Here is a 25,629-nt window from a genome sequence, read left to right on the forward strand (position 1 = left end):
AATTTTAAGGGCACAATTTAGAAAGAATGTGTCTAGTTAACAGTATGCCTTTTTAGGTTCATTCCACCTGTGTGATATCACTGGTTGAACCATCTAAGGTGGTAAATGGACTGCATTCATAAATAAAGATGAACACATACTGTAAAGGTCAAATACATAGAAAACGACGCTTATCTACAGATCAGATGTAGATACTTACACAATTTAAACTCTTAAAAGTCCTTATTTGATGTTGTATCATCAATCTGCAATGCAGGTACCCATAACAAATTGGAGCCCAGTAATTACCATGTCATTGAACCTTTTGTTCCTTAGTTAATGTTAGAGTAACATCAAATATTGAACATGAGAGGTTAAGTTGTGTAACTATTGAATAAAGGGGTCATTTATTGATCCCATAAGTTAAAAACTATAAGAAATGATAATACAGCAAGTCTCCTTAAAACTAGTGTTATTTTAACATTAAAAAAAGGAACATATGAGGTTAAATTGTGCAACTTTTAAACTCATTATTAGATTCATACAATAAGGCAATCAGTTACTCAGAGTTTAATTGTTAAGCTCACAGGCCCATTTCTGCGGCGGTGAATGCCTAGTTTTACATGCATAATAATATTGTTTGTTGGTCATGATTACTTGCTCTTCATACACTGTTGTGCTCTCCAATGTTTTTCTTGTTGCATCTTATCTGCGGTATTAACTTGTGATTTTGACAATCTGATCAGTGTTTTTACAAAGTATGAGTATGGTCTGTGTTCATTGGTAAATACAGTGCTTCGATGCATCTGCGGGTCTGGTCTGTGCTATAGAATAAATAACATTAATAGAACATACCCCTGTTTAAATGTAATGGGCCTCGAGCTGATTATTTTTTAACATTTGATGAATTTTGATGACCTGTCTGGAGTGGATCTTACTGTAGACATTCAGTCTACCAGCCCCCATGCAAGGGAGACATTGTATCATGGCGGATGCCACAATCCAATGCAAAGTGCTCGCTAAGGACCCCGGGGATAAAAGAAATCTACAACATTGAAGCATTGCCGCAGTTGGCAAAATAAATTACGCCATCCTCTGTTAGTCTATTTTTGACAAAGCTCATACAGCTGTTTCTGTAGGGCAAGCATATAATGCTCAACTCATACCCAGGTTGTCAGAAGTGAGTGCTGTTGTCTGAGAGAGAGAATGCAGAGAAAATTAAGAAACCCCCCAGAAATAGCTCCACTTTTCCTGCCAATAAAGGTTAAACAGATTAGTTTAAAAGTAGGACTGGCATCATTGGTTAATGAGCCATTTGTCTATTCATAACTGCTACAAATAGAGGACCGAAATTCAAGGCTAATTACACTCAACGCATTACACTGCAGATTTTCCAACCGATTAAGTCTGGCATTAGAAACACCCCTTTAGTGAAGCCTTGCTAAACGGAGTAATTGGTTTACTTACACATCTGTAAGTTTAGCTATAAGTAGTCAAGCAAGAAACACAGGCGCTTTTAGTTAAAGGGCACGGGTTGCGCATGCGCGGCTTGCATATACGCCATCGCTGTTGACTTACGCTCAAGAGGAGGCACTTGTTTTCCTTGATGGCACCCAGACATCCAAGAAACCCAGTTATCATGATGACGGTTCCAATGGCGATGACGAGGTTTGCTGCCGAAAGCGAAGGGAAGCTGGGGGAAAAGGTGGCAAAGTTTCCTTGGGACACAGAAAGCCATATTCCCACACCTAAGAGTCCACAACCACACAGCTGAAAGAAAAAGGATGATGCCCTTATTAGTTTATCAAGCAGGGTATTGTCTGTTTTTGAAATGTTTTCAAGACATATACTCACATTGTCAAGTCAAGTCAAAACATCTTTATTTGGAGGAAACCCGCATAAAAGCAGTTCAAAAAACAAACAGTGAAGATAAAAATAAGCACCAACAGCTGACAACATATATCGTATAAGACATAAGTAAAAGCATGGCATACATAACAAAAAGTCTAAAAAGTACACAGGGTTAATCAAAGTACATGGTGCTTCTTGGGCGTACAGCTGCCTGAAGAAACGGACGAACATAGCCACAAGTTTCATTGACAGTTAATGGCATTTTTCAATCATTTCTGAGCCTTAAAAAAAGTTCTAAATACATTCTCGTATATAATTGGCATCACTCACATTTTCAATTTTTATACATACATTTATATAAATGTTTTATAAATTACATGTTTACCTTTTCAGTGTGTTTCCTAGAAATATGACATCACATATTTTAGTAATACAGTTTCAAGACAAAGGGGTTTCCAGCAAACACCTACTACTTAGATGACTTCACTTTTACGTAATATGTGTCTTAAATAAGGAGTTTGGAGTATCTGCAAACTGAAACACGCATGCTTTCAGTCATACCCAAATCTCACTTGTTTAGAAATAAACTGTATTTTGCTCTCTTTTCCCAGCATGTTCAGTTTTGTCTCAATAATAACAGACTTGTTTTTCTTATGCTGTACCTTGACATCATCAGCACTGCCTGGGGGCTTCTGCTGTTCTAATTTGTCAAATGTGTTTGTGTAGAGAATACTAGTATTTCGCTCTTCTATGAAGCTGCAGTTTTTTAGTGCAGTTCAAATTCTAGTTTAGGTGTTGTTTCGATAGGCAGTGAAATGTTTTGCAGGCAAACAGCCAACACATTTCAAGGCCTCTCTGATAAGCCCTGGACAATAGCCTAGTTTGTACTGCAAACTTCAAATCCTTCTCAACATCTTAAAACCGGATATATTTTACTCTGCCTTTTCAAAGATCAAATGCTTAAAGGCTCATTGTGTGTCCAAAGTCTGTGGCAAAGCTGCACCTGATATTTACTGGGCAGCGTTTACTGCACCATTTAGAGTTTCAAACCTCCAAATGAGGGATAACGCTGTGATAGTTCAGAGCAGATTTAGCAACACTTTGCACAGATGCAAAGTCACAAAAAGTGGTGCAAACTGCTTCAAAGTGTTTATAAAATATTAACTTTCCAGCTGAAAACTGTTCTGTACTGGAAAGTAGCCTGTAAAAGTAACACAAATAGCGCTTCGAATTACTTTGCATCAAATGAGTGCCCATGATGGCACATGGGCATGCCTATGCTACCAATCTTGGTTGTTAATGATAACATGTAATGACAATGGCAGGCAGGGCTTTTCACCTAAAAATAATGCCTGCTCCAGGAAGGCGCTAACAAAGGGAAATATTTTCTTTTCTCCTAACTTTTCCAACATTGCCTGCGTGCTGCACTGTACAGCATACATCCAAAGTGGGAACAGTTTTAAAGTTAGTCTAAACAGCATTTTGTACTGAAACTGTAACCTTCCAGCATTAAACATATGATAGACATCACAGAAACACCTTTGCACTATGGTGAGTGCACGGTACTAGACAGTCTGGGTGCCATCTTCGTAGATGGGTCTCTGTACTGTGTTGGCCCCCTTGAATATAGCAGCACAGTAAATTGGTTGCTGCACTGATTTGTGCGACTTTTAAATACATCTGCCCTACATGTTTTCTCCCAAAGTGCTCAAATTTGGAATATGTAGGTGGGCTATTACCACCGGGGGCGGGGGGGGGTATTATGGAAAGTGCCCTGGAGGCACAATGGGCATGTGCGCCAGCTTTGGGCAATCCTGGGGCACTTCGGTATTACAGGAAGGGCTGCAGGCGCCTGAGTGGCCATTTCTGTGATACAGATAGCGATGACGCACATAGGGTGCCAGGGCTATCACGAGAGGCTGTTCCCTCATTTGAATGGGGGAATCCCTTTGCCTCTGCACTTGGGCCGTATTATAGAAGCAGGCGCAGAGGCAAAAAACCTGTCAACAGGCGCACTGCAATGCGCCACCTAAAAGGTGTTACACTGTCAGTGGACCACCTAAAAGCAGCTCTCTGGAAGGTAAAAGGAGTCCTATGGACCCCCAGACACCCCCTTGCAGGCGGGTGCAGTCATTCATTGCACCCGCTTGCAGAAGGATCTCTACTCCCCCTTACAAGTGCTGTCGGTTAGCCACCTGCACAGTGAAACACGGAGGTGCTGCCTCAAAGTCGCTCTTTTTTTTTCACTTGAATGTGCAGCGCAAGTTCGTGGCTACGCTGGGGGTAGTGCATTCAATGTAATAGGGCGCACTTTCCCTGTTTTCAAACAGGGAAAGTGTGTCCGATGTATAAAAGAGCCCCAGGAGCCGTAATTATACATACCTCAGGAATCAGGATTTTGAGGACTAGAAAAGTGCCCGTAAGAAAATACCACGCTTAGTATAACAAGCATTTACAATGCAATGGTTTCGCCTTTGCAAAAGTTAGAGCTATTGGCTTTGCTCATGACATTATTTTTATTTATGTTTTTTTTAAAAAAACATAAATAAATGGCATTGTCATTTATAATGCCAATAGCAGGGCAGGAGAGCAAGCACAAGCAATGAGGGGGCAGGACAGCAAGCACAAGCAATGAGGAGGGGGGGCCGCAAGCACGAGCAACGGGGGGGCTGGGGAGCAAGCACAAGCAACGGCAGGACAGCAAGGGGGGCAGGACAGCGAGCACAAGCAACAGGGGACAGGGGAACAAGCACTGAGGGGGGAGGACAGCAAGCACGAGCAACGGTGGGCAGGGGAGCAAGCACAAGCAACAGCAGGACAGCAAGGGGGGCAGGACAGCGAGCACAAGCAACGGGGGGCAGGGGAGCAAGCACAAGCAACGAGGGGGGAGGACAGCAAGGGGGGGCAGGACAGCGAGCACAAGCAACGGGGGGCAGGACAGCAAGCACAAGCAACGAGGGGGGAAGGACAGCAAGCACAAGCAACTTTTTGTGGACCTGTGAGATTGTCAGGTGGACAGGGTCATGGTCTCCCTTGGCCCCCCCCCCACACACACAGAGCCCCACACACACACACACACACAGAGCCCCACACACACACACACACAGAGCCCCCCACACACACACACACAGAGCCCCACACACACACAGACGCACGCAAGTCTGGGATAGAGCGAAGGAGTGCAGCTTAAGTGACAAGTGCCCCTGTGCCGAGGCGCGCCCAGCAGTGGGAGGGGAGGGCTCCTTCTGTGCAGGTAAAGAGCACGAGTCTGAGATATACAAAACACTTTGAAAGTGGTGTGTGGTCACAGAGGAGAGGGGCGTAACAGATCCAGAACTTTAGTAAGTGTTGTATTACAATACATGCATATCTAAGAAGAAGTGCTTTTTCTACGTTAACGCAGAAGTAAGGTGTTGAGGTTAACGGATGCCTTGGTTCTCGGATCACTATAGGCACACGGGTTGTATAGATTACTACAGAAGAGGTACACGGATTGTTTAGTGACTTTGAAAAGCCCGGTGTGCACCACTCTTTCTGTGAGCTGGTCCCACAGGCGGGGTATTATTACGAGCCACGTTTTACATTGCAAGAAATAAATGACACCAGAGCAGCAGAAACAGAGTGGGTGCAGATAGTAGAACACGTGCTTCTCAACCCGGCTCATTGTCCAGACCTGCAAAACACAACTGCGTGTGTCAGGTATACTAGTATAGTGCCGACCGCGAGATCGCTAGTTTCTAAGTGCTGTGATGGGTAGCTGACGGGAAAATAAAGCATGCGAGAGAGATGTGCTCTGAATCGAGCAGGGCTCTAGTGTCTCTGGGTGTGCCTTATTTTCTTTGAAAGAAGCCATGTTACAGAATTGTAAACATGTGCACGGTTTTGAGAGGGAGCAGGTTGTAAAGGCACAAAAAACAGAGCACATGATGAGCCAGCGCACTTTTAGAAAGGTCTGAGCTCTAGGCGCACCCTGGCTCCGCAATATTATACCGTTTTTATACAGAGAAAGTGAAGCACAGGGCGGCAAAAAATTTGCCGAGGATCACACTGTTGATCAAGCGGGGATGCTGGCTTTAGAATCCATTTATCCTGGACTACACCTGTTATTTTAGTCATTTAGGCACATGATCACATATCACCCGAATTATCAACTCATCAAAACTATGAGGTCATTTTTGTGCTAAGGATCGACCTTTAGAACCCCCGTCAATTTCACCCATTGAGCTGTGTACGTAAGCGTAAAGTTAAATGTAACTTGATTGTGTTTAGAATACATAGTACATTCGCTGGAACCAGTCTATAATTAATGAACATCTATATCTGAATTTGCTAAAACTCACTCTGTGATGACAAAATTAAGAATTATCAACCCACCTCTTCAACAACCAATAGCAATTACAAAGCGCACTGAAGCCCACGTTGGACGAGCAAGCACAAACCCACCGTGAAAGCCTTGCAGTGTCCCAGACAACTGTGCATTAGACTGGCATTGTGTGGTTTCGGCTGTGCACTGTGTCTAATGTCGTAGCGACTCTGCCTGTATGCCGATTTTTGAGCTATATCAAAGCGCCTTGAAGCTGCCATGTGGAGCATATAATAAGTAGTATTAGAAACTGTATAAATAAGTGATACCCTTGCAGAAACTAGGTTCTCTCGCGAATGAAACTATCTGGCCAAAAATAAGACGACAAAGCGGATAGCGGGAGTGCCCCGGTCGACCTTGTGAGGCCCGGCGGCTCCCGAGTGATCGGACCTGCGGTGCTGCGGGGGAGACTCTGGAGGGCATCCCAGAAGTGTGAGCACCCCGGGCCAGTCGTCTGCTTGTGTCCGCACCCAACATCCAGCACAATGGCTGCGGAGGGGTTGGGGGGGATTTGGTGGGGAAGCGCTGGAATGAGAGGCCGGGGGCATTAAAAAGAAAAGTTTAAAAAAAAAAGAAAACTTACCTGACTGCCGACTTGGGTCCGACCGCGCCGCATCTGCTGTCCCCTCCTGGGACAGGGTCCGCGTTGGCGCCTTCCGTTTAGTGGCTGGTGACAACAGCAACCCCTCTTCGCCAATCCAGAAGCGGCGCCTTCTCCTGAGCAGAGGGGAGAGCAGTGAGGGTGTGTACCCTTCAGAGTCTCTCTCTTGCCTGTTTTCGCTGATGGGCACAGCTGACTCGAGTTGCACGAACGGGAGGGGGGCGGGAGAGAACACGGACGACGGGAGGGGGGCGGGAGAGAACACGGACGACGGGAGGGGACACGGACGACGGGAGGGGGGCGGGAGAGGACACGGACGGCGGGAGGGGGGCGGGAGAGGACACGGACGGCGGGAGAGGACACGGACGACGGGAGGGGGGCGGGAGAGGACACGGACGGCGGGAAAGGGGAGGGAACAGGAAAAAACGTAACTCCGCCCTGGGAAAAAATCTCGGGAACGCCCCCGAATCTGGTCCGGCCTTGACGGACAGATCCGGCACTCAATGGCTAGCCTCCATTTATGGAGCTAGCCAATGAGAGCCGGGGGACGTTCCCGAAGTGCTTATTGGGGACATAGGATTTCACCTGCGCTGAAAGGCTGCGCAGCAGCCTTCGGCAGGCGAAACCCAAAAAGCACAGCCCACTTATCATACTTGTGAGGTACCAATGAGAACCCTCGCTGCTACTGTGGGTTGTATGTCATTACAACGCTTGCATTTACCCTGCATGCCATTACAACACGGGGATTACAACGAAAGTCGTTACAACGACTTTCGCTGGAGGGTGCTGGATAGTGGAAGTTTAATTTTCTATTCCAACTCCAGCCCACGTTGGCAGTAGGGAAGGTGTTGGATAGAAAATTAAACTATTCCCTATCCAACAGCGCCCTCCAGCGAAAGTCGTTGTAACGACTTTCGTTGTAATCCCCGCGTTGTAATGGTAGTGCGGGGTAATCCCCGCGTTGTAATGGCTGTTCTCCCTACTGTGTGGCCACACATCTATGGAAACGGTGCAAATATTAGCTTGTACTAATTTATACGTACGTAAATACATGAAATAATAATAAGCATAATAAGATTCTTTCCCAGAAAAGCACTTATTTAGTGTGTTTTGAAGAATTACGATTTATTCTAGAGCGGGAATGGCTCTTCTAAACAACTCGGCATCGTGCTAGTATATCAGTCTATTTGACCAGTTAATTGGGGCTTTATTTAGTTATTTATCAGTTTAATGGGACATTAGGCCACGAGCAAGTGCGTGCAGGTTCTACGCACAATTAAAGAAACATTATGAAACATCATTACAGTTTAATGACATTATAGAACGAGTTCGGTAATAGAATGCATACATGTGTCGTTTATAAGTATTAGAGGGGCACAGCAGATAATTACTCGCTTTCAATAAAATACAGAGAAAAAGCGGAGCATAAAGCCGAATTCGGGGCTTTCGGAGGTTTCAGCCTGTTTCTGCCAGGCAGGTTCACATCTGTCGTGGGTCTCGGAAGCAGGCAAGAAGCCAGGCGAAACAAGACAATATCTGAGGACATCTTCTCGAGCCGTAGCACATTACTTGTTTGTTTGATTTCAGTTATATTACAATATAAAATGAATTCCAATGTAGACTGCACTGTACCAGCAGTGCTTAATTTGTAAAACGATAAGTGCCAGGGCCCTCGTCAGGAGGCTAACACAAGTCGCATTGGCTACCCCTGCCAGTGCTGCCAATGACAGTACCAACACAACTGCTAACCATCTCACTCCGACAAGGGTGGCATTTCAGATTATTCCAGGTCCCCACAGCTATAAGAATAGCTTGGGTGGCAATTATTAGTCATTTTTAATGTTTTTTTAAATTAATAAAAACTGTTGTGCTCCTATGAAGCAGAAAAACAGCGCCACCATGTGGCAGATTGCTAAAAGTCCTGTTGACAGTGTGCCGACCACAGGAGGCACAAAATAAACACTGCACCAGGAGCTAACAGCAGCCCTGGAAAAGGGGTTAGTTCCGACGCCATTTTGCACCTACAGAGAGCATGGAGAGCAGAGAGGCAAGCGACGGGTACATCAGGTTCTTATAACATTGTGCTAATCACGGGAAATGTTTGGTTGGACACTCCGGCCTGCCCCTTCTTCATTAGCACGCCATCCTCGATGGAGGGGCCACGTAGCACCAAAAGCTAAAGCAGGCATGAACTAGCACGGCTCCGTTAACTTAGCACAGCCTTCAAACGTCAGTGAAATGACTACCAATTCCCCACGCCGCAGTAAATCCTACTCCTGTATACTTCTACAATTCATCTGGTATGTGCTATATGATACACGTTGGTAGTTTGTTATTTATAGTATCCACAAAAGTTTCAAGGACACTCCCAAAAACTTTACTTGAACCAAACACACACGCACCCACCCACCCAGCCACCTCTCCCCCACCACCACCTGAACCAAAGAAATGTGTGAGTTTTTCTTATTCCATAAGCAGCACAATGAGTGGCTAAGGGGCCATAGGCATAAAGCACTCAAGAAAATAAGCCTTCACACTAGGTAGAGAAAAAGTACCAACACTGGGGTGAGCTGATCACCTCTCATCCCTGGCAGGGCCAGACTGAGAACACAAAGCAGTCCTGGCAATTTTATCGGATCGGCAGAAGTGTGTGTGTGTGTGTGTGTAGGGGGGAAGGAGGGGGGGTGTCGAGGCCCTGGGGGGCCATGGGATGGGCGAGGTTGCTAGTGTGAAGCATTCCTGCTTAACTAAACTGGGCCCCAGCACTGCTGCTTAACTGGCCCCCAGTAACAAAACCGTACCACACTGCTCAAAAACCAACCCCATCCTTCCAGCATCCCGGGAAAAAACGCCTGATGCCTGCTACGACCGGTCCGGCTGTGATCCCTGGGCCACTGAGCCTGGCCCTGCTAGAATACTGCACTATAAGAAACATTGTAAATGTTTGTGAGTTTTATGTTTTTAATTACATATTTTAGAAGGAATCTTCTGCCACTCACGACAAAAGGAAAACATTAACGAAAACTTTTTGAAGGACTGTAGAATTTCACTGTTTGTTTGCTAGTCAGCTCAGCACCAGTGCTTAATTTGAGCCGGTGGTTTCAGGTGCTCGGCATTGGCACTTTACTGTCAGCACCGGCTCTTATGATAGCCTGCCACATGGTGTGGCTGTTTGTCTTATTTTTTGAGGAGCACAACAGCTGGTGTTTAATAAATAAGTATACATTACAATCACTAATTCCTTGCACCAAAAGCTACAGGAATAGCTTGGACGGCATGTATTGTTGATTTAAATGTATAGTTAAAGTCTGAATCGTCACACTTGTATGAGTGTGATGGCTAGTAGTGATAGTACTGTCATTGGCAGAACTAGTGGGAGCAACGGGTGGTGCAAGCTGCAGTGGCCTCCTGACAAGAGACCTGGTAACTTCTATTTTTACAAATTCAGCCCTGCCAGCATGAGGGCCATCACTTGTCTTGTTCAATAAGTTACCTGGGCCTTTTGTAAAATATCTTTCAAGGAACAGGGTTTTCCTAAGATAATTTTAAACAAGCAAATCTGTTAATATAAATCCAACAAAAACACTTGTTCGGCAGGGTCTGCAAGCTCTGGAACTATGCTCTACTTCTCAGGTAGTTTAGGAGGGGTTGGCAGCACTGTGAGCTCCCACCTCCTTCTGTTCCATGAGTCCAAGATGGTGGGCGTGGCTAAACTCCAGAGCTGAACAACATGCCTAGCACAGGCAGAGACCAGTAGTGGAAGCCTTGAGCAGTGCTAGTACACGCACTTGGAATGGCTGACTGATGTATCACGAGGTGATGAGGCAGGAGAAGTCACACGGCATTGGAGGAATTGTGAAGAGCATGAGATGAAGGCTATTTATGGAAGGAACTCCCTACATACGCACATGATCCTAACAGGACCCAGCAATCTAACCTAACAAAAATGGCATCCACTGAGGATTCAGGGGCTGTGCCATTGGCCTGGCAAATCAAGGACACCAATCTCCTGGCCACACAGTAAATATCCATGATGCCCCAAGCTTCACACTAAAGCTTAAATCAGCTTCTATCTGAATGAGTAAGGGCGCAGCCGCGGGTACAAACACAAGGAGATGATGGATGAAGCACTGAAACGTTTCAGAACTCACCCACAGTCACAGATCTGGGTTGAATTCATCATCGTTCTTTAGCTCACTTCACAACCCCAGTTCAGACCCAGCCATATGCAAATCAGTCTTGACACTGTTCCTTATGAGAACAGTCCAGCCCAGACCGAACTTCCAAGCCAGGCTAGCTTGAATCCAGTGGCAACGTGAGCAAGGGACCCACATCTGGGCATTACCTGCTAACTTAAGGCAAACAAAGCAAACACAAGGAGATGATGGACGGAGTGCTGAAACTTTTCAGACATGGTTCCAACAGAAGTGAGAACCCCCTTAGCTCTTTTGGTCCCCGCTGGGAAGAAGGTCAACAAACCCCTTCCCTTCAAGAAGAGAGCAGGTAATGACCTGGGCATAAAGGATGCTAAAAGACAAGGGGTTCCTTATGGTAATACCACAAGTACATTTATGGAGTTACTAATTCTGGAGATCCTGCTTCAGACATTAGCCAAGAGAGACAACGGAACCAGCAAAATGTATTCTATGACTACAAAGCTGGCTAGACTAGAAAAAAACATGGTCTTGGGAGGTAAAAGAAACAGTATTGGACTTTCAAGAGTGTGTCTCATCCAGTACATTACACAGGCAAAGACGGAAAATGTGAATAGCAAAGCCAGAGTGATGTGTGTTTTAGCCCAGACAATTCCAACAGATACCGTGGAGATCTGGACCTGTTGTAAGGTGGGTGTGCGATTCTATTCGGAGTGCCTGGGTCTGGAACTCTGCCCTGAGAATCAGATTGTAGTGAAGGTTGATCAGGAATCAAGTAGTCTCAAATATATATAAATAGATGGTACAAGGTGGTGAGTCCAAAGGTGGTAATTAAGGATCATGAATGCGAACCCCACCAGGAGCAGGCTCCTTTCAGCCCAGCCCCAAGCTCCCAACTGAACTCTTTAGAGCCAGGGAAACCAACATTCTAATACATCATCAATGAATGCTAACATTTCACAAGGTGACAACAGTGGATGAGCAAAGAAGAAAAGAGACAGACACTACACAGATAGTAGCCACTCAAGGAGATAAAGCTCATGGGTTACCCAAGAGGCAAGCAAGCAGTACTTACAAAGATGGGTGGGCAGTCATCCTACAACTAGAACGGCCTGACAAGGACACCTTACTGAATGCGACACTATATGGACGAGGTGCGCAACGCCCATTGGACTCAAAGGGCTTCAGCCCCTCCCCCTCTCACCCCCCCCATTGTGCGTGGCAGGCCGGGATGAGAAAGCTTCCGGGGCACACACATAGCCGCAACCAAGTACTTCACAGGACTTTAAAAGACCTTTTACTTGTTAATGAGGCTTTGATGGTTTTCACCCATTCTTAGAGCCCCTGCAACTCCACTCTGCCTTTAGCTTGAAGAATCAGCCTCCCCGGAATTTTTTCTTAGACCCCCCCGCCCCCGCCCCCGGAATTTGACTCTAGTTGCGCCTCTGATATGGACAAATCCCCAAGCTACACTCTGTAGAGACATCATCTCAAATCGTCTTCTTTTAGATAATTGGGGCTCCATTCCGTGGTTGTAATATATTTCTATTCGCTTTCAGGGGCTGGGATTGTCCTTGCTATTCCTGTCTCCTGCTACTTTAAAGAAAGGAGAAAATCACGGATAAACAGTCCTTTTTTGGAACATAATGCTGAGGATGATTGCAGAAAGAGTTGGTAAAGAGCACTGTTATGCCTCATTATCGGCCCCTCGCCAGCCTAGAGCCCATTTTTACCTGTCTCTTGCACTGATGCAATGGAAAAGGTCTCTTCTTTTTCGATTTAGATCAGGCTCAGTATGGCGGCTCATGACCTTCAGAAAGCCAACTGATGGCTGGGGAGCTGCTTCCGGGGTCTGTCCCTGGGACGGGGTTTCCTCACAATCACTAATGCACTATATCTTTTTTTCTAACTTTTCTAGCCATACTCGAAGTCTTTTCCTTAGACCCATTTTTAAATCTTTGAGGCTACCAAGACGTGCACAGGCTTTTCACAATCTGCAATTCCTAAATACCCCAATTATTTGTGCCAGGGTGAGTGCCTTTTTTTTTAAAGTCGCTATTCGAAGTTGAAAATCAATGGAAGAATAATAACACCTGCCTCGAAAGATTATTACTTTAGTCTTTGATATTTATTGCCTTTGATCAGGCTACATTTTATAGATGCATTTTGCACTTTCCATGCAAACTCTTTTTAATGGATTTATGCGCTGTAGTTTTCCCCTCACTGAGTGTTCGCTATTGTGTTTTACTGTTATTGTGTTATTTGTTTTTAACATCAAGTAAGTATGCAATCGACGATGGAGCTATTTTAAATTTGTTTTACGACTACTCAATTGTTCTGTATTGTTTTTATCTTTCATGGCCACACATGGCTGAATAAGGATTATATTGATTGAATGTAACACTTAAAATGAGACAAGTGAAATGTGGAGACGAAAGAGTGATTTCTTTCCCAAACCTAGACCCAATCCCAGTTCAAAAGAGGAAGGAACTTTTACATACTAGGAAAGACTTCTTGATGAAAAGTATACTAGCCTTATGTTTCATTCTCCAGTAACTTGCGTTATCCGTGAAGGGAAAACCTTCACATCTACCCAAATGGTTGAGATGTCTACAAGGACGGAATGGAAAGACACACCAACTGAGAACTACTAGCCTGTGCTGGCAAAAGCCAGGATCTGACACTGTGCTGGACGGAGGATGACCAAAAGTTGCCCAACTTATGGTCTAATTGAGAAATACAGAAAAGCAATACTGACAGCTCTAATATCACAGATTTTAAAGGATCTGACACAATATCCGCTCTCCAGCTTGCATTTCACAAAATCATAATGACTCAATTATTTTTAGTAGCAGTGACCCACTCCTAGCCCATGTCCCAAAACAGCTGTTCAAAGGAAACACAGCACAATGCACGAATGTGGCATGTCTCTTGTTATTGCATCATGCTCGTCACTGGTTTTTAGGTCTCACCTAGGCAGCACTTGCACTGTCTCTTCGAGACATGCTGTATTCAGGTATGAACTTGAAGCTTAACCCATTGTTTCAATTGGCTCCTGTTATTGTCCTGTCTAAATGGTTTCTTTTAATTCATGAATAGACTTAGTAGTCCCTCCTTAGCACTGCCTTTTCTCCTTTTGTAACCTCCCATGAGGACACACTCGCTTAGGTGTGTTGATGCACGATATGTTTTATTTACAGCCTGTGAGCACTATTTTATTCAGGCCTTTCTCCTAGCTGATGTTGCAGGCACAATAAACTCTCTCGGTTTGTAAGCAGCGAGGCAGGCCTCCATCATTTTAACAATGGTGGGAGTGCCTTTATTTTCTTGGGCGAGGTTCGCCAAACTCTATTTTTAAATATGATATGCTTTTACAAAGCAGCGCGGCACAGGTGGCGTGCTGCGCCGCTTATGAAAAACGTACAATATTGAAAAAATATTCGCCAAACTGAACGTTTTCAATATTATATGCTTTTAGTAATCAGCGCGGCCTCTACACGCAGCGTCCTGCGCTGATTACCAAAAGCTTACAGTATTGAAAACAGAGTTTCTTTTCTTGGGCACTGCTCGCCAAAGTCTACTTTTTCATTCAACTTTAGCAATGGCAGCCACATCTTTCTTTTTCATTGGCGCAGCCTTTCTCGTCCCATGCACATTTGCAATACAATAGGTCTCGCATTTCTAAAAGTATGAGCAATTGCCGTTGCAAATTATATTGCAACGCCAATAGCTCACATTTTTAGTAATGCAAGACTTATTTCATTGCAAATGCTTGTTAACTCGGTTAACTAAGCTTTTTCAAGTCAACAGATATGACTGCAGTAATCCTTCCATGCACCACTGCCTGTTTCCTCTTGAAGTGAATTGTTTACTTAAGACAGCTGTTGGGTCATAAATTATTTATAAATGACTGGAGAAGCCTAGTAGAGCAAGTCCCTACTATTTCACGTCCCTTTACATTATCAAGGATAATGTGTCAAATGTTGCTTGACGGCCACATTGACAGCCAGTGCTCTTACTTTAAGCATTACAAATGATAAAATGCCAAATAAAAGTAAAAAACATATTTTAGAAACACAATTAGGATATTTATAACATTTAAATTATCAAATTTTAAAAATATGTTTACAGTAGTCATCAGTAAACAATGCATTATCTAGGGCATGAACAAGCCAAGAAGACTCCACAATCACTTGTTGAAATGGTGCATAGCCAGAGGGGAAATAAAATCACTTTATCAGTATTTATTACACAGGGAAGTAAAGCGCTTGATGCCAACAGGTTGCAACCTTGTGCTAAGACTAGCCATTAACACAGCATTTTCTAATTTCTTCATAAAAACTCAGACACGTGGCTGTCTTTGGAAAGTTTCTTGGGACAAGAACCTCAAAGAATACTCCTGTGATGGTGGCATCAAGGGTTGGCTGGCCGTGGTTTACAAGGTCCCTTCTTCACTACAAACATTAGGAGGCATTTATAGAATAATGTCAAATAGCTACTTTGACAACTTTTTCCATCGCATTTAATCAAATATTAGTATTGAATTACAGATAATAAACATTGCCAAAAACAGAAAGAGACTGCCAATGCGTCAATACTTTTTAAAGTCAAATTAATCCCATCTTATCACACATCAGTGACAAATGGATAGTTGAGGGAATCACCCCATTGCTTTTACTGTCAGAAGTGATTATTATGGCTTAAGGAAACTAGCTGCAGACATACCCGGTTGTGTGCAAATATGAAAAAAGTGTTCTTCTCACAAGCTGTATCCCAAAAATAAAAAGTCAAAGTCATGACTGTAGGGGTTGTGCATAGGAGTACAAAAGCAGTCTGCACTAATTGCTATCATCAGCTTTTTTTTTAGCAGAAAAAAACATTTTTAGCATGTGGGAAATATGCGTTGACTGTTGCCATCCAAGTCTATACGGTAAGGGTGCACCAAAAACCATGCTAACCGTTACAGCGAGTATCCAGAGTTATGCTTTCTATGGCTAATTCATAGTAAAAAAGAACATTGCAATTCTGAGTTAATAACACCCTACACACTTCTCTGTCCTATCCGTGTCACCTCGATGACGTCATTCCTGGAGGCGGGCGCTATGTGCATGTGCTTACCAAGGCAGACTCCATGTCTTCCTTTGTTTCGGATGCCCTAGTAAACCATGTACTTCTGATGTCAATGTTAAACTGTACATTCACCTGCTATTTCAATTAAAAAAAAGAAGCATTGGCAATGCCAACAGGTCTGACTTTAAAGAAATGTTGTATGGAAATGTGAAGTATTATCAGGTATGTATTTGTGTGGGAGCAAAAAACGGTAGAATAATATTGGTGTGAATGGAAAGGTCAGGTGACAGTTGCACTGTCAAACCAGACCTAAACATCTATGTAGGTTGATTACGGGCCTCATCACATCTGTGTTGTAGCTAGACAAAAACGCCATACATTATCTTTTTATCTAAGACCTTTTAATAGCATTGCAATGTCATGTGTGTACCCCAAAATGTTCAAGCTCAGGCAGCTGCATAAATAGAATGATCACAGCTGCATGGAGGGGCAAGCTCTTTATTGTGGAAGCGCACAACTTATGCCCAATCAAAACACACTCCTGACTCTCCCAACTTGTGGACGGAACCAAAGCCTCTCTCTAGTGATGCTCACATAAATGTATGGCGACAGCCGCACTGTCAAGCCAGACCATATATATATATATTTTTTTTTTACTCTTTTTATTTGAACATTATTCCTCAGAAAATACATGCAGGAGAGGAAAACAACTTCCAATCAGAGTAGAGCTACCATTCAAGCCAGACCCTAATTAAGGAGGAGAAAGAAAAGATTGTAGTAAATGTGATGTTAATGTTTACCACCAAAGTTTTACAGATGATTAAACTCAGAACTATAGTTTTACTGCAGTTGACTCCCGCAGCTCTTTGGTGGTGACATCACACAAGATGGCGCACTGGACATGACAACTGGCATCACTAACTGCAAGACAGATTTTATTACCAGTGACTTCATTTATCACACCATTGCTCCTCTCAGTAAAATAGGTTTTGTTTCTTGAAAGCTACGAATACGCAGGAAAGGCTGCGCAGCCACCTCCCCGCAGTCTCACATTTACCGCCTTTTCTTTTGCTGCCAATCGTCATTTATCTGCTGCCAGCTTCGCTTTTCAACAGCAAACGGTGAGGAACTGGAGAGAGAGATGACGAGTGTCAGCGGCCCCCCTGCGTTGCCCACAGCAGGGGCTCGCCAGGCAATGATGGCACATGGCTTCACGTGGATTTAGAAATAAAGGCTCATATAAGAGGCCAAAATACTCCTGTTTACTCAATTACTAGGTCGTTTTTACTCTTCGGAACTGATCATGCACCCACCTTAATATATCATAAGCCATAGGGCCATCTTAAAATGGAGGTAAAACGATTCAAAATAAGAATGTCCTCTCTTTTCAGGCATTCAACCCCAGGAAAAGTTTGTGTTTGGATGGCAATAGGGCTGCATGATCTGACCGTGATCAGACAAACATAGAACCTGGTGTCGACAGTCGATCGTGCTTTGCCAGCTAAAGCCCTCTGGCTCTGTCCCTCGCTGTCAGTGGAGATTTTGCGCTTTATCCAGCTATTGCGCCCCCCCAGAAGCACTGGACTGAGAACTGGAGAAGCCTGGCTTGGGTTTCTGGTGCTTCATGTGATTTTCTGCATCGCTGTGAGGAAATTACTTGCTCTCTCCGTGGAACCATTCAACCAGTTCTAATTGGAAAATTATAATAACACGTTCCCACCCCTTTCCCATTTGAAAAACTGCAATGCAATGGCCTGCACCAAAATCAATTGGAAGCGTCAGGCTCCAGCGACATCTGTAAATGGCAATGTAGAACATGTTCTGGGGAGCGATTACTATGAGGAATGAGACAATCCTGTTTGTATGGGAGCACCACGCTTCTTATAGCCCTAACAATGCTACTAGTCTAAATACAATATTTTCATGACATTATTCTGAAAAGTCTCAGAAGAAAAGCACACCATCTGATGTTCAGTTTATGCCCAATTTGAGCTAGTATTTCTAAAACCACATCATTCAACTTACTGGAAGCTTTGCTGACTTGCTTTTCATATTTACAGCGTTGAAATATCCTGGTTAATCACATTCTGTTTAAATGCAATGACATGTATTTTTTTTTTTTTTTTTTTTTGCAGAGTTTTATATAGCGCGAACTAGAACCGAACCGAATCAGTTATCAGAGCGCTTTACATAGCACCAGTTACGTTACATGAGGACACACTTTCATTTTTATTTTTTTAGGCACGGGGAGATTAAGTGATTTGCCCAGAATCACAGGGGTTTTTTGGCGTCGTTACCGAGACTCGAACCCAGATCCCCAGGTCCGAGGTCGAGCGCCTTAGCCGTTAGGCCAACCCCTCTCGATTTCAATTGGGTGCAGAGGATTCCAAGATTATTTGGGTGTCACACAATTCAGACATTAAGAGAGATTGTATATTGGTCTTTTTTTGAAAGACTCATCATTGCGAATTGGGTGGAGGCATCACCACCACCGAGGTGGAACTCATACAACCACCCCGTCAGGCAGTGGATATGGCCATCAGAAGGGCTTCTCCCTTCAATTACAGGAGTAAGCAGACCGTGGCAGGAGAATGACCTGGTGGTGATAGATACCCTTACGGTGGTACCGGCGCTGTTGAATCGATGTCCCTCTTGTGACTGGTGGAAACTGCAGCTGGGGAACAGCACAGAGGAGCGCCTGACCCATCGCCCTGTAAGACGTCATGAGATCCCTTTAAATTGGCAATCACAGTAATTCTTAGGATTACATTTCCAGGGCGCGGGCAGAAACACCCTGCTGGCAAAGGGGCATCCAGGGGATTTTCTATGCGGTACCTCCTCTCAATGTATGTGCGGGACCAATAAGGTATTACCTGGGATTCCACTGTGCCCCAGGGGGTTTAAACGCCACAAGGAAGGTAGTCCCAAAGATTTAAAGGGGCACTTGTTTGCAATATTCAGCCTTTCAAGGGATCAGAATCACTCTACTGAGCCACCGAAATGAGTACCAATGAAGGCATGTTTATAAGGCGGAGAGAATGTGTTGTTCTTTGTAATTAATGTACTGAAATATTGAAGCTTGGTTTTTGTGCTATGGTCCAACGCCTCGCAAACCAGATTAATAGCAACATATTAGATATTTATACCAGTTGAACACACAAAATAATTAACGAATGCCAGAGTTCACCACATTATTTATTGATCGATACTTCAAAACCTTGCCTGCCCTAGTGAAGCCAGTGTATGTTTGTAATAATGATGTTCTTCAGGACAGCTCAAATTTTCAAAAACCACATATATTCTGATCCAGTGTTTTGTGATGGGATGTTAACTTTATTCATTGATACTTTTACGGTTCATGACAGCAAAACACTCGCTTAATATACATTTAAATAACTGTGGAATGGGGCTGTCACCTGCTAGACATTGGGAAATGTCCCCCCCAGCAGCACCACACTGTGGATACAAACCAAGTCATACACTGACCTCCATTGGCAAGTTGCACACACAGCTAAAAGGGCAGCCTGAAATAGCCAATGGAGGCGACTTGTTAAGGGCCATATTAATAAATATTCTGAATACCTTCTGGGCAGCCTAACTCAGACGACACCCTTCACCGTAAGGGGTGGGTAGCTGAGAAAGCCACTGGTTGTCAAGGGTTCTGGCCTGCTAACAGCAGAATGCTGATAGTCGCTCCTCTGGAAGGAAGAGACACAATATTGGACTTATAGTGCATATATTGTAGATAACGAATACAGTAACACCCGTATGGAGGCGCACAATCACTCCTGGAACTGATAAGTGCGAAACCCTGAGCTCTGCTGAAAAGTTCACTGACAAAGCCATTACAAAGCAATGGGGGAAACCCTTGCGGTCATGGGACCTGGGTAGGATTTGGTATAAAACGCTATGGTCCCAGCGAAAAACTTTCAATCAGTTCTTTACTTGGTACCCTATATTTTAAATACACCAACAATGTGGGTTGCAAAATTCTTTATGAAGAGCGGCAAAAGATCCTAACAATTCATAATATTTCATAATATACAGTTGCTCCACAACCAGTGGAAAGAGTGAGAATAGCAGTGCTCGTGAGTAGAGGAGAAGGAGTTTGAGAATGACACATGAAAAAATTATATTTACAACATATACAATTGTCACAAGGATGTTCTGAATGTGACCTGACAGGAGGTATTGAATGTCATTAGTTAATTCCACAAATCCGTATCATTGAATTCCTATGTTATCTAGATGTGAAAAAAAAACCAGTCCAGGTAGATGGGTATCGGAAAATCGACGTTTCGACCCTTAAAAGTTGGGAGGGCCACTTGAACCTCGCAGGGGGGTCTTCATCAGGGCAGAAGGGAGCAATCTAGAAAGGGGGGGGGTAGTGAAAACCAGTCAGTGATATGATTTTACATGCTGAGGGTACAGTATATAGTGGTATGGTTGCTCACCTTTTTCCCAACACTGGAAATTGCGTTGGGAAATCGGACTACTTGTATAGGACTGGTTACTCCTATCAAGAAGGACGGAATGGGCTCCTCTTGGGCTGCTTAATGTGACAAGGGACACCAAGATCTCACAGATATTCATTGTGCAGGGGCTGAAAGGGCCACCCTGGAAGGTTGGGGGACAGGGGGCATTAGGTGCCTGGATAGCAACATTGCTCAACAAGCGTCTAACTAGCAGAATGAAGTGACAGCGGGTCCATAGCCATTCAAATTGAAGTGTGAGTGGGTCACCAACTGTTCAAACTGAAGTTTGTGTGGTTCCATATCCATTCGAAATGAAGTGTAAGTGGGTCAACAGCCATTCAAACTGAAGCGTGAGTGGATCAACGGTCATACAAACTCTAGTGTGAGGGGTTCCATACCCATTCAAGCTGAAGTGTAAGTGGCTATTGAGTGCATGTGGTATCTGATGAAGCTGTCTGCAATTGCCAGGACAGGACTGCATAAAAATAACTGCTGGGTCTGTTTCAAACTTAAGAAAAGACCTCAAAAGTGTCATAAAAGCCAAAAAACAATGGAGGATACAGTCAGTGTTATAGCCTTACACAAACAATTGCAGTAAACAAGAAATGCACAAACTAGCATGAAGTTCTATACACAAAGTCTGAAAACACTGACACTACTTTTGTGTCAACAGAACAAGTAGCATACATTGTGGGGTCCTAATCAAGGAATCTTAAGACCCATTAGGATAGACAATCAGAGGTTTAGTGTGTTGGTGGCTGAAAACATGCGACAGGGACAACCAAAGGGAAAAAAAGCCATATCTGCTACTTTCCTAAAATATTAATTTAACAAAATATGGTTGCATGGATGTATCTCCAGAGGGAACAACACTCCTTACAAGTCTACATGGTATGAGTATTAAATAAAGGAAGTTTGGCTCAACTGACTTATTATTCTGACGTCAACAAAAGAGCGTGTAGATACAGTTTAGTCTATGATGTGCCGTATATGGTCAGTACTATACATAGACAACTCCTGTGTGGCTTCACAGAGGCCGCTCTGCATAAAGACGGTCACTTACAAGCAAAGACCTACATTTCTGGACAGAATGCATCCAAGATGTCTTTCTTCTCTGTTCCACTCTGTGTACACATTGTAACACAAGTGCAAAGCACAGTCACTGTAACCGGAACATGTCCCTGTGCACCACTGAAACCAGGGAGGATCTGGGATCTAGTGCCAGGAAGCAATTAGGTTTTGCAGTAGGTGCGCTACAAGCAAACAAATGAGGATACATTCCACATGTGACAAGGAGGGTGGGTCACTGGTCCATGTGAATGACCGTGTTCACGTTTTCTTGAATTCATTTGGATTCATTTTCCTGCAGGAGATGAACGTCTCGCGATGCGGCTGTAAACCAGACTTCATTATTCTTGTTAGGGATTTGGGTCACTTTCTGAGCCGCCTTCTCAATTCAATTCCCATTAATAATGCAATCCACAATAAAAAAAACAGTAAGCTTTGATTCCTAAGATTAATGCTCTACAGCCACACTGTGCAAGGAACAAGTTGTTGGAAACAATATGCATAGATTCTTTAAAAAGGGCAAACAATCAATCTAAATTAGGCATTCCTACTGGAAAAGGACTTCAACGCATAAGAGAATTGGAAAATAAATATTTATTCCTGTGCAAATTGTGTTGAGCTGCACATAATACTCTGCTTTTGTCCTTTTTTTCGGCCCTTCAACCCAAACTCCCTTTATTTTGTACAGGGCTCACATTCTCATTGGGCGGGCCTATGGTAAGTGAAGTTGCCCTAGAAGGGCGCAGCAGAAAAGCCCTCAACGACACCCGCTGCTGGTCCGCGCGACCAGGGCACAGGTCCCAAGGCTAAGTCTTGCCAGAACCAATCACCTCCAGAGTGAAGCCGGCTGAACTGTGCGGGGTGGGGTCCCCGCGGGCTTGGCTTAGGTTTAGAAACCGTACCAGTAGGTTCAGAGTGTGACCTCAAGAATAATCAAGGAGCACACAGACTGAGCAAAAAAATAAGAGCAGAAACACTATTTTATTTTACTTTTTCATGTAGTGTGATCGCTACCCTTGTGGGCCCCCAGAGCAATGTATTAAATAAATAAATTAGTATTACATATCAAATGTCACACAGCATGCAGAATTCGAGAACCAGCAATCTCAAAACTATAATAGGGAACAAGAAGGTAATCATAGAAGATTTTATTTCAAAAGCGGAGTTTTAATCCACTGCACAATAATAAATGGGAGAAAGATTGAGCCATACTCTGGGAGCCAAGTGCAAACAAAGCAAGAGATTTAGTTTCGGGAAGTCCAGAAAAGAGGCTAGTCGCAGGTCCCGCTATGAAGGTGCCAGGTCAAGCGAGAATAGTTTGTTTTTACACATACACGTTAATTGTCGCCTTTATTTTGGGATCTGTAGCCATATCCCGCAGAATATGGTGCACCGTTTTACAAAAGTCAGGAAAAGGAAAAAACCTCTGAAATACTTTTCACACAATTGCTTATCATAGGACATCAGAATTCTTCAAGGATGCTAAAGATCGTCAAGGTTGAACTTTTCACCCGATCCTGAACCATCTCATATCCAAAGTCCAGGGACCTGTCAGGCTTCCAAACGGAATGTTTATATTGAGATGGCCCCACACTCACCATCATCTCAAAGGTGCTGTCTAAAACTATTGCAAGGGTATCCCAGCTGGAACTGCTAACACTCGACAAGGATTCACCAGATCAGGAACTCACAATCACATGGTGGAACCCAGGCCTATCATGGATTTGGGTAAAGAGCCTTGGAATCTGCTACTGCAAAGATTTATCATCCTAATAAGCTAAATACAGTACATATGAAAGCTCTTTAATTATTGTTTCCCAAGCAGCATATTCATTTCCAGTCAAGTTCGAGGACGTCTAGACCATCCTCAGTATCACAGCACTTACGACTGGTAATGGTGGTAGAGCACTCAATCATGCATCGGTGACTAGTTAACTATTTTAAAGTTGGCCCACACCTGTAGCTTTTCCAACACCGTCCGGCAGGAAACAGCACACAATTAAAATTACAGAGAGACCTTTATTCCCTACAGTGCTCTTTTTTAAATAGCAGGACTATCTCGCTCACCTCTGAGGGCACGTTGGCTAATGGCGACATATTTGTCCCCTGGAGCGTACAGGGCTTGCCAGACATAACATCTAAAAAGCAATCACTTGACACTTGAAGTCATCTCTGGCTATGACAGGGAGCCAGTGCAGCAGTCTCAGGATAAGAGACAGGTTTTCCAAACTTACCAGAGCAGTCACTACCTGCCACAAATGCATAATTTTGACTTTTTTGGGTGCAGACCCATATTATGTGAATACCCGTATTAAGCCCATCGAAGTAACCAACCTGTGAGGCAATAATAACTCTTGTAATTGTTCTTCCTTTCCCTTTGCAAAAACTTTAGTAACTTAACTAGCAGCATTATGGTAAACACACAATGTAATCTAAATTCATTTGCTTTGTCCTCCACTGATGGATTCAGATCGAGAATGTTGCCATGACCTATACTTTTCCCCTACCTACTGTTATGGGACCTCTCCCCCTACCTATACCCTCGTGCCTCTACCTCCTTAACCCTGGTAAATTGATACCTGCCTAGACCCTAGTACCGCTACCATTAGGTGTATCTCGGTATCGCTGCCTCTGGCAGACCAGAAGGCCCAGGTAGATCAGTATGATGCTGCTCCCCAGCGGAAGCAATTTGCAAATTCAGGAGGCGGTCAGGTCTGACAAGAAGATTTTCTGAGAAGAAAGTGACATAATATCAGCGAGTCATCCTTTTCATTCACCATGGAAAATGTGCTGTTCACCTCATATGGACCACTTCTATGTATTTGCTAGATATGAGCATATCCCTGGACACACTCACACTCGGAAAATATGAGCATACCCCGCGACACACTCGGAAAATATGAGCATACCCTTGGACACACTCAGAGAATATGAGCATACCCCTGGACACACTCGGAAAATATGAGCATACCCCTGGACACACTCGGAAAATATGAGCATACCCCTGAACACATTCGGAAAATATAAGCAAGCCCCGCGACACACTCGGGAAATATGAGCATATCCCTGGACACACACAGAGAATATGAGCATACCCCTGGACACACTCGGAAAATATGAGCATACCCCTGAACACACTCGGAAAATATGAGCATACCCCTGAACACACCCGGAAAATATGAGCATACCCATGGACACACTCAGAAAATATGAGCATACCCCTGAACACACTTGGAAAATATGAGCATACCCCTGGACACACTCGGAAAATATGAGCATACCCCTGAACACACTCGGAAAATATGAGCATACCCCTGGACACACTCGGAAAATATGAGCATACCCCTGAACACACTCGGAAAATATGAACATACCCCTGGACTCACTCAGAAAATATGAGCATATCCCTGGACACACTCAGAGAATATGAGCATACCCCTGGACACACTCGGAAAATATGAGCATACCCCTGAACACACTCGGAAAATATGAGCATACCCCTGAACAAACTCGGAAAATATGAGCATACCCCTGGACACACTCGGAAAATATGAGCATACCCCTGAACACATTCGGAAAATATGAGCAAACCCCGCGACACACTCGGGAAATATGAGCATACCCCTGGACACACTCGGAAAATATGAGCATACCCCTGAACACACTCGGAAAATATGAGCATACCCCTGAACACACTCGGAAAATGTGAGCATACCCCTGGACACACTCGGAAAATATGAGCATACGCCTGAACACACTCGGAAAATATGAGCATACCCCTGGACACACTCAGAAAATATGAGCATATCCCTGGACACACACAGAGAATATGAGCATACCCCTGGACACTCAGAAAATATGTGCATACCCCTGGACACACTCAGAAAATATGAGCATACCCCTGGACACACTCAGAAAATATGAGCATACCCCTGGACACACTCGGAAAATATGAGCATACCCCTGGACACACTCAGAAAATATGAGCATACCCCTGGACACACTCAGAAAATATGAGCATACCCCTGAACACTCTCGGAAAATATGAGCATACCCCTGGACACACTC

The 25,629-nt window shown here is 44.0% G+C and overlaps 1 protein-coding gene across 4 annotated transcripts in view; it reads right to left on the reverse strand.

The window, feature by feature from the left end:
• The window catches only part of TSPAN9 (tetraspanin 9), a 1,047,344-nt gene that overhangs the window by 57,485 nt on the left and 964,230 nt on the right, over positions 1–25,629 (reverse strand). For all 4 annotated transcript variants that reach the window (XM_078673949.1, XM_078673950.1, XM_078673948.1 and 1 more), the window contains one exon: positions 1,558–1,749. In XM_078673949.1, coding sequence (XP_078530075.1) covers positions 1,558–1,749 — 192 coding nt within the window. The remainder of the gene's footprint in view (positions 1–1,557; positions 1,750–25,629) is intronic.

This window comes from Lissotriton helveticus, chromosome 1_1 (assembly GCF_964261635.1).
Source record: "Lissotriton helveticus chromosome 1_1, aLisHel1.1, whole genome shotgun sequence".
In the NCBI taxonomy this organism is placed as follows: domain Eukaryota; kingdom Metazoa; phylum Chordata; class Amphibia; order Caudata; family Salamandridae; genus Lissotriton; species Lissotriton helveticus.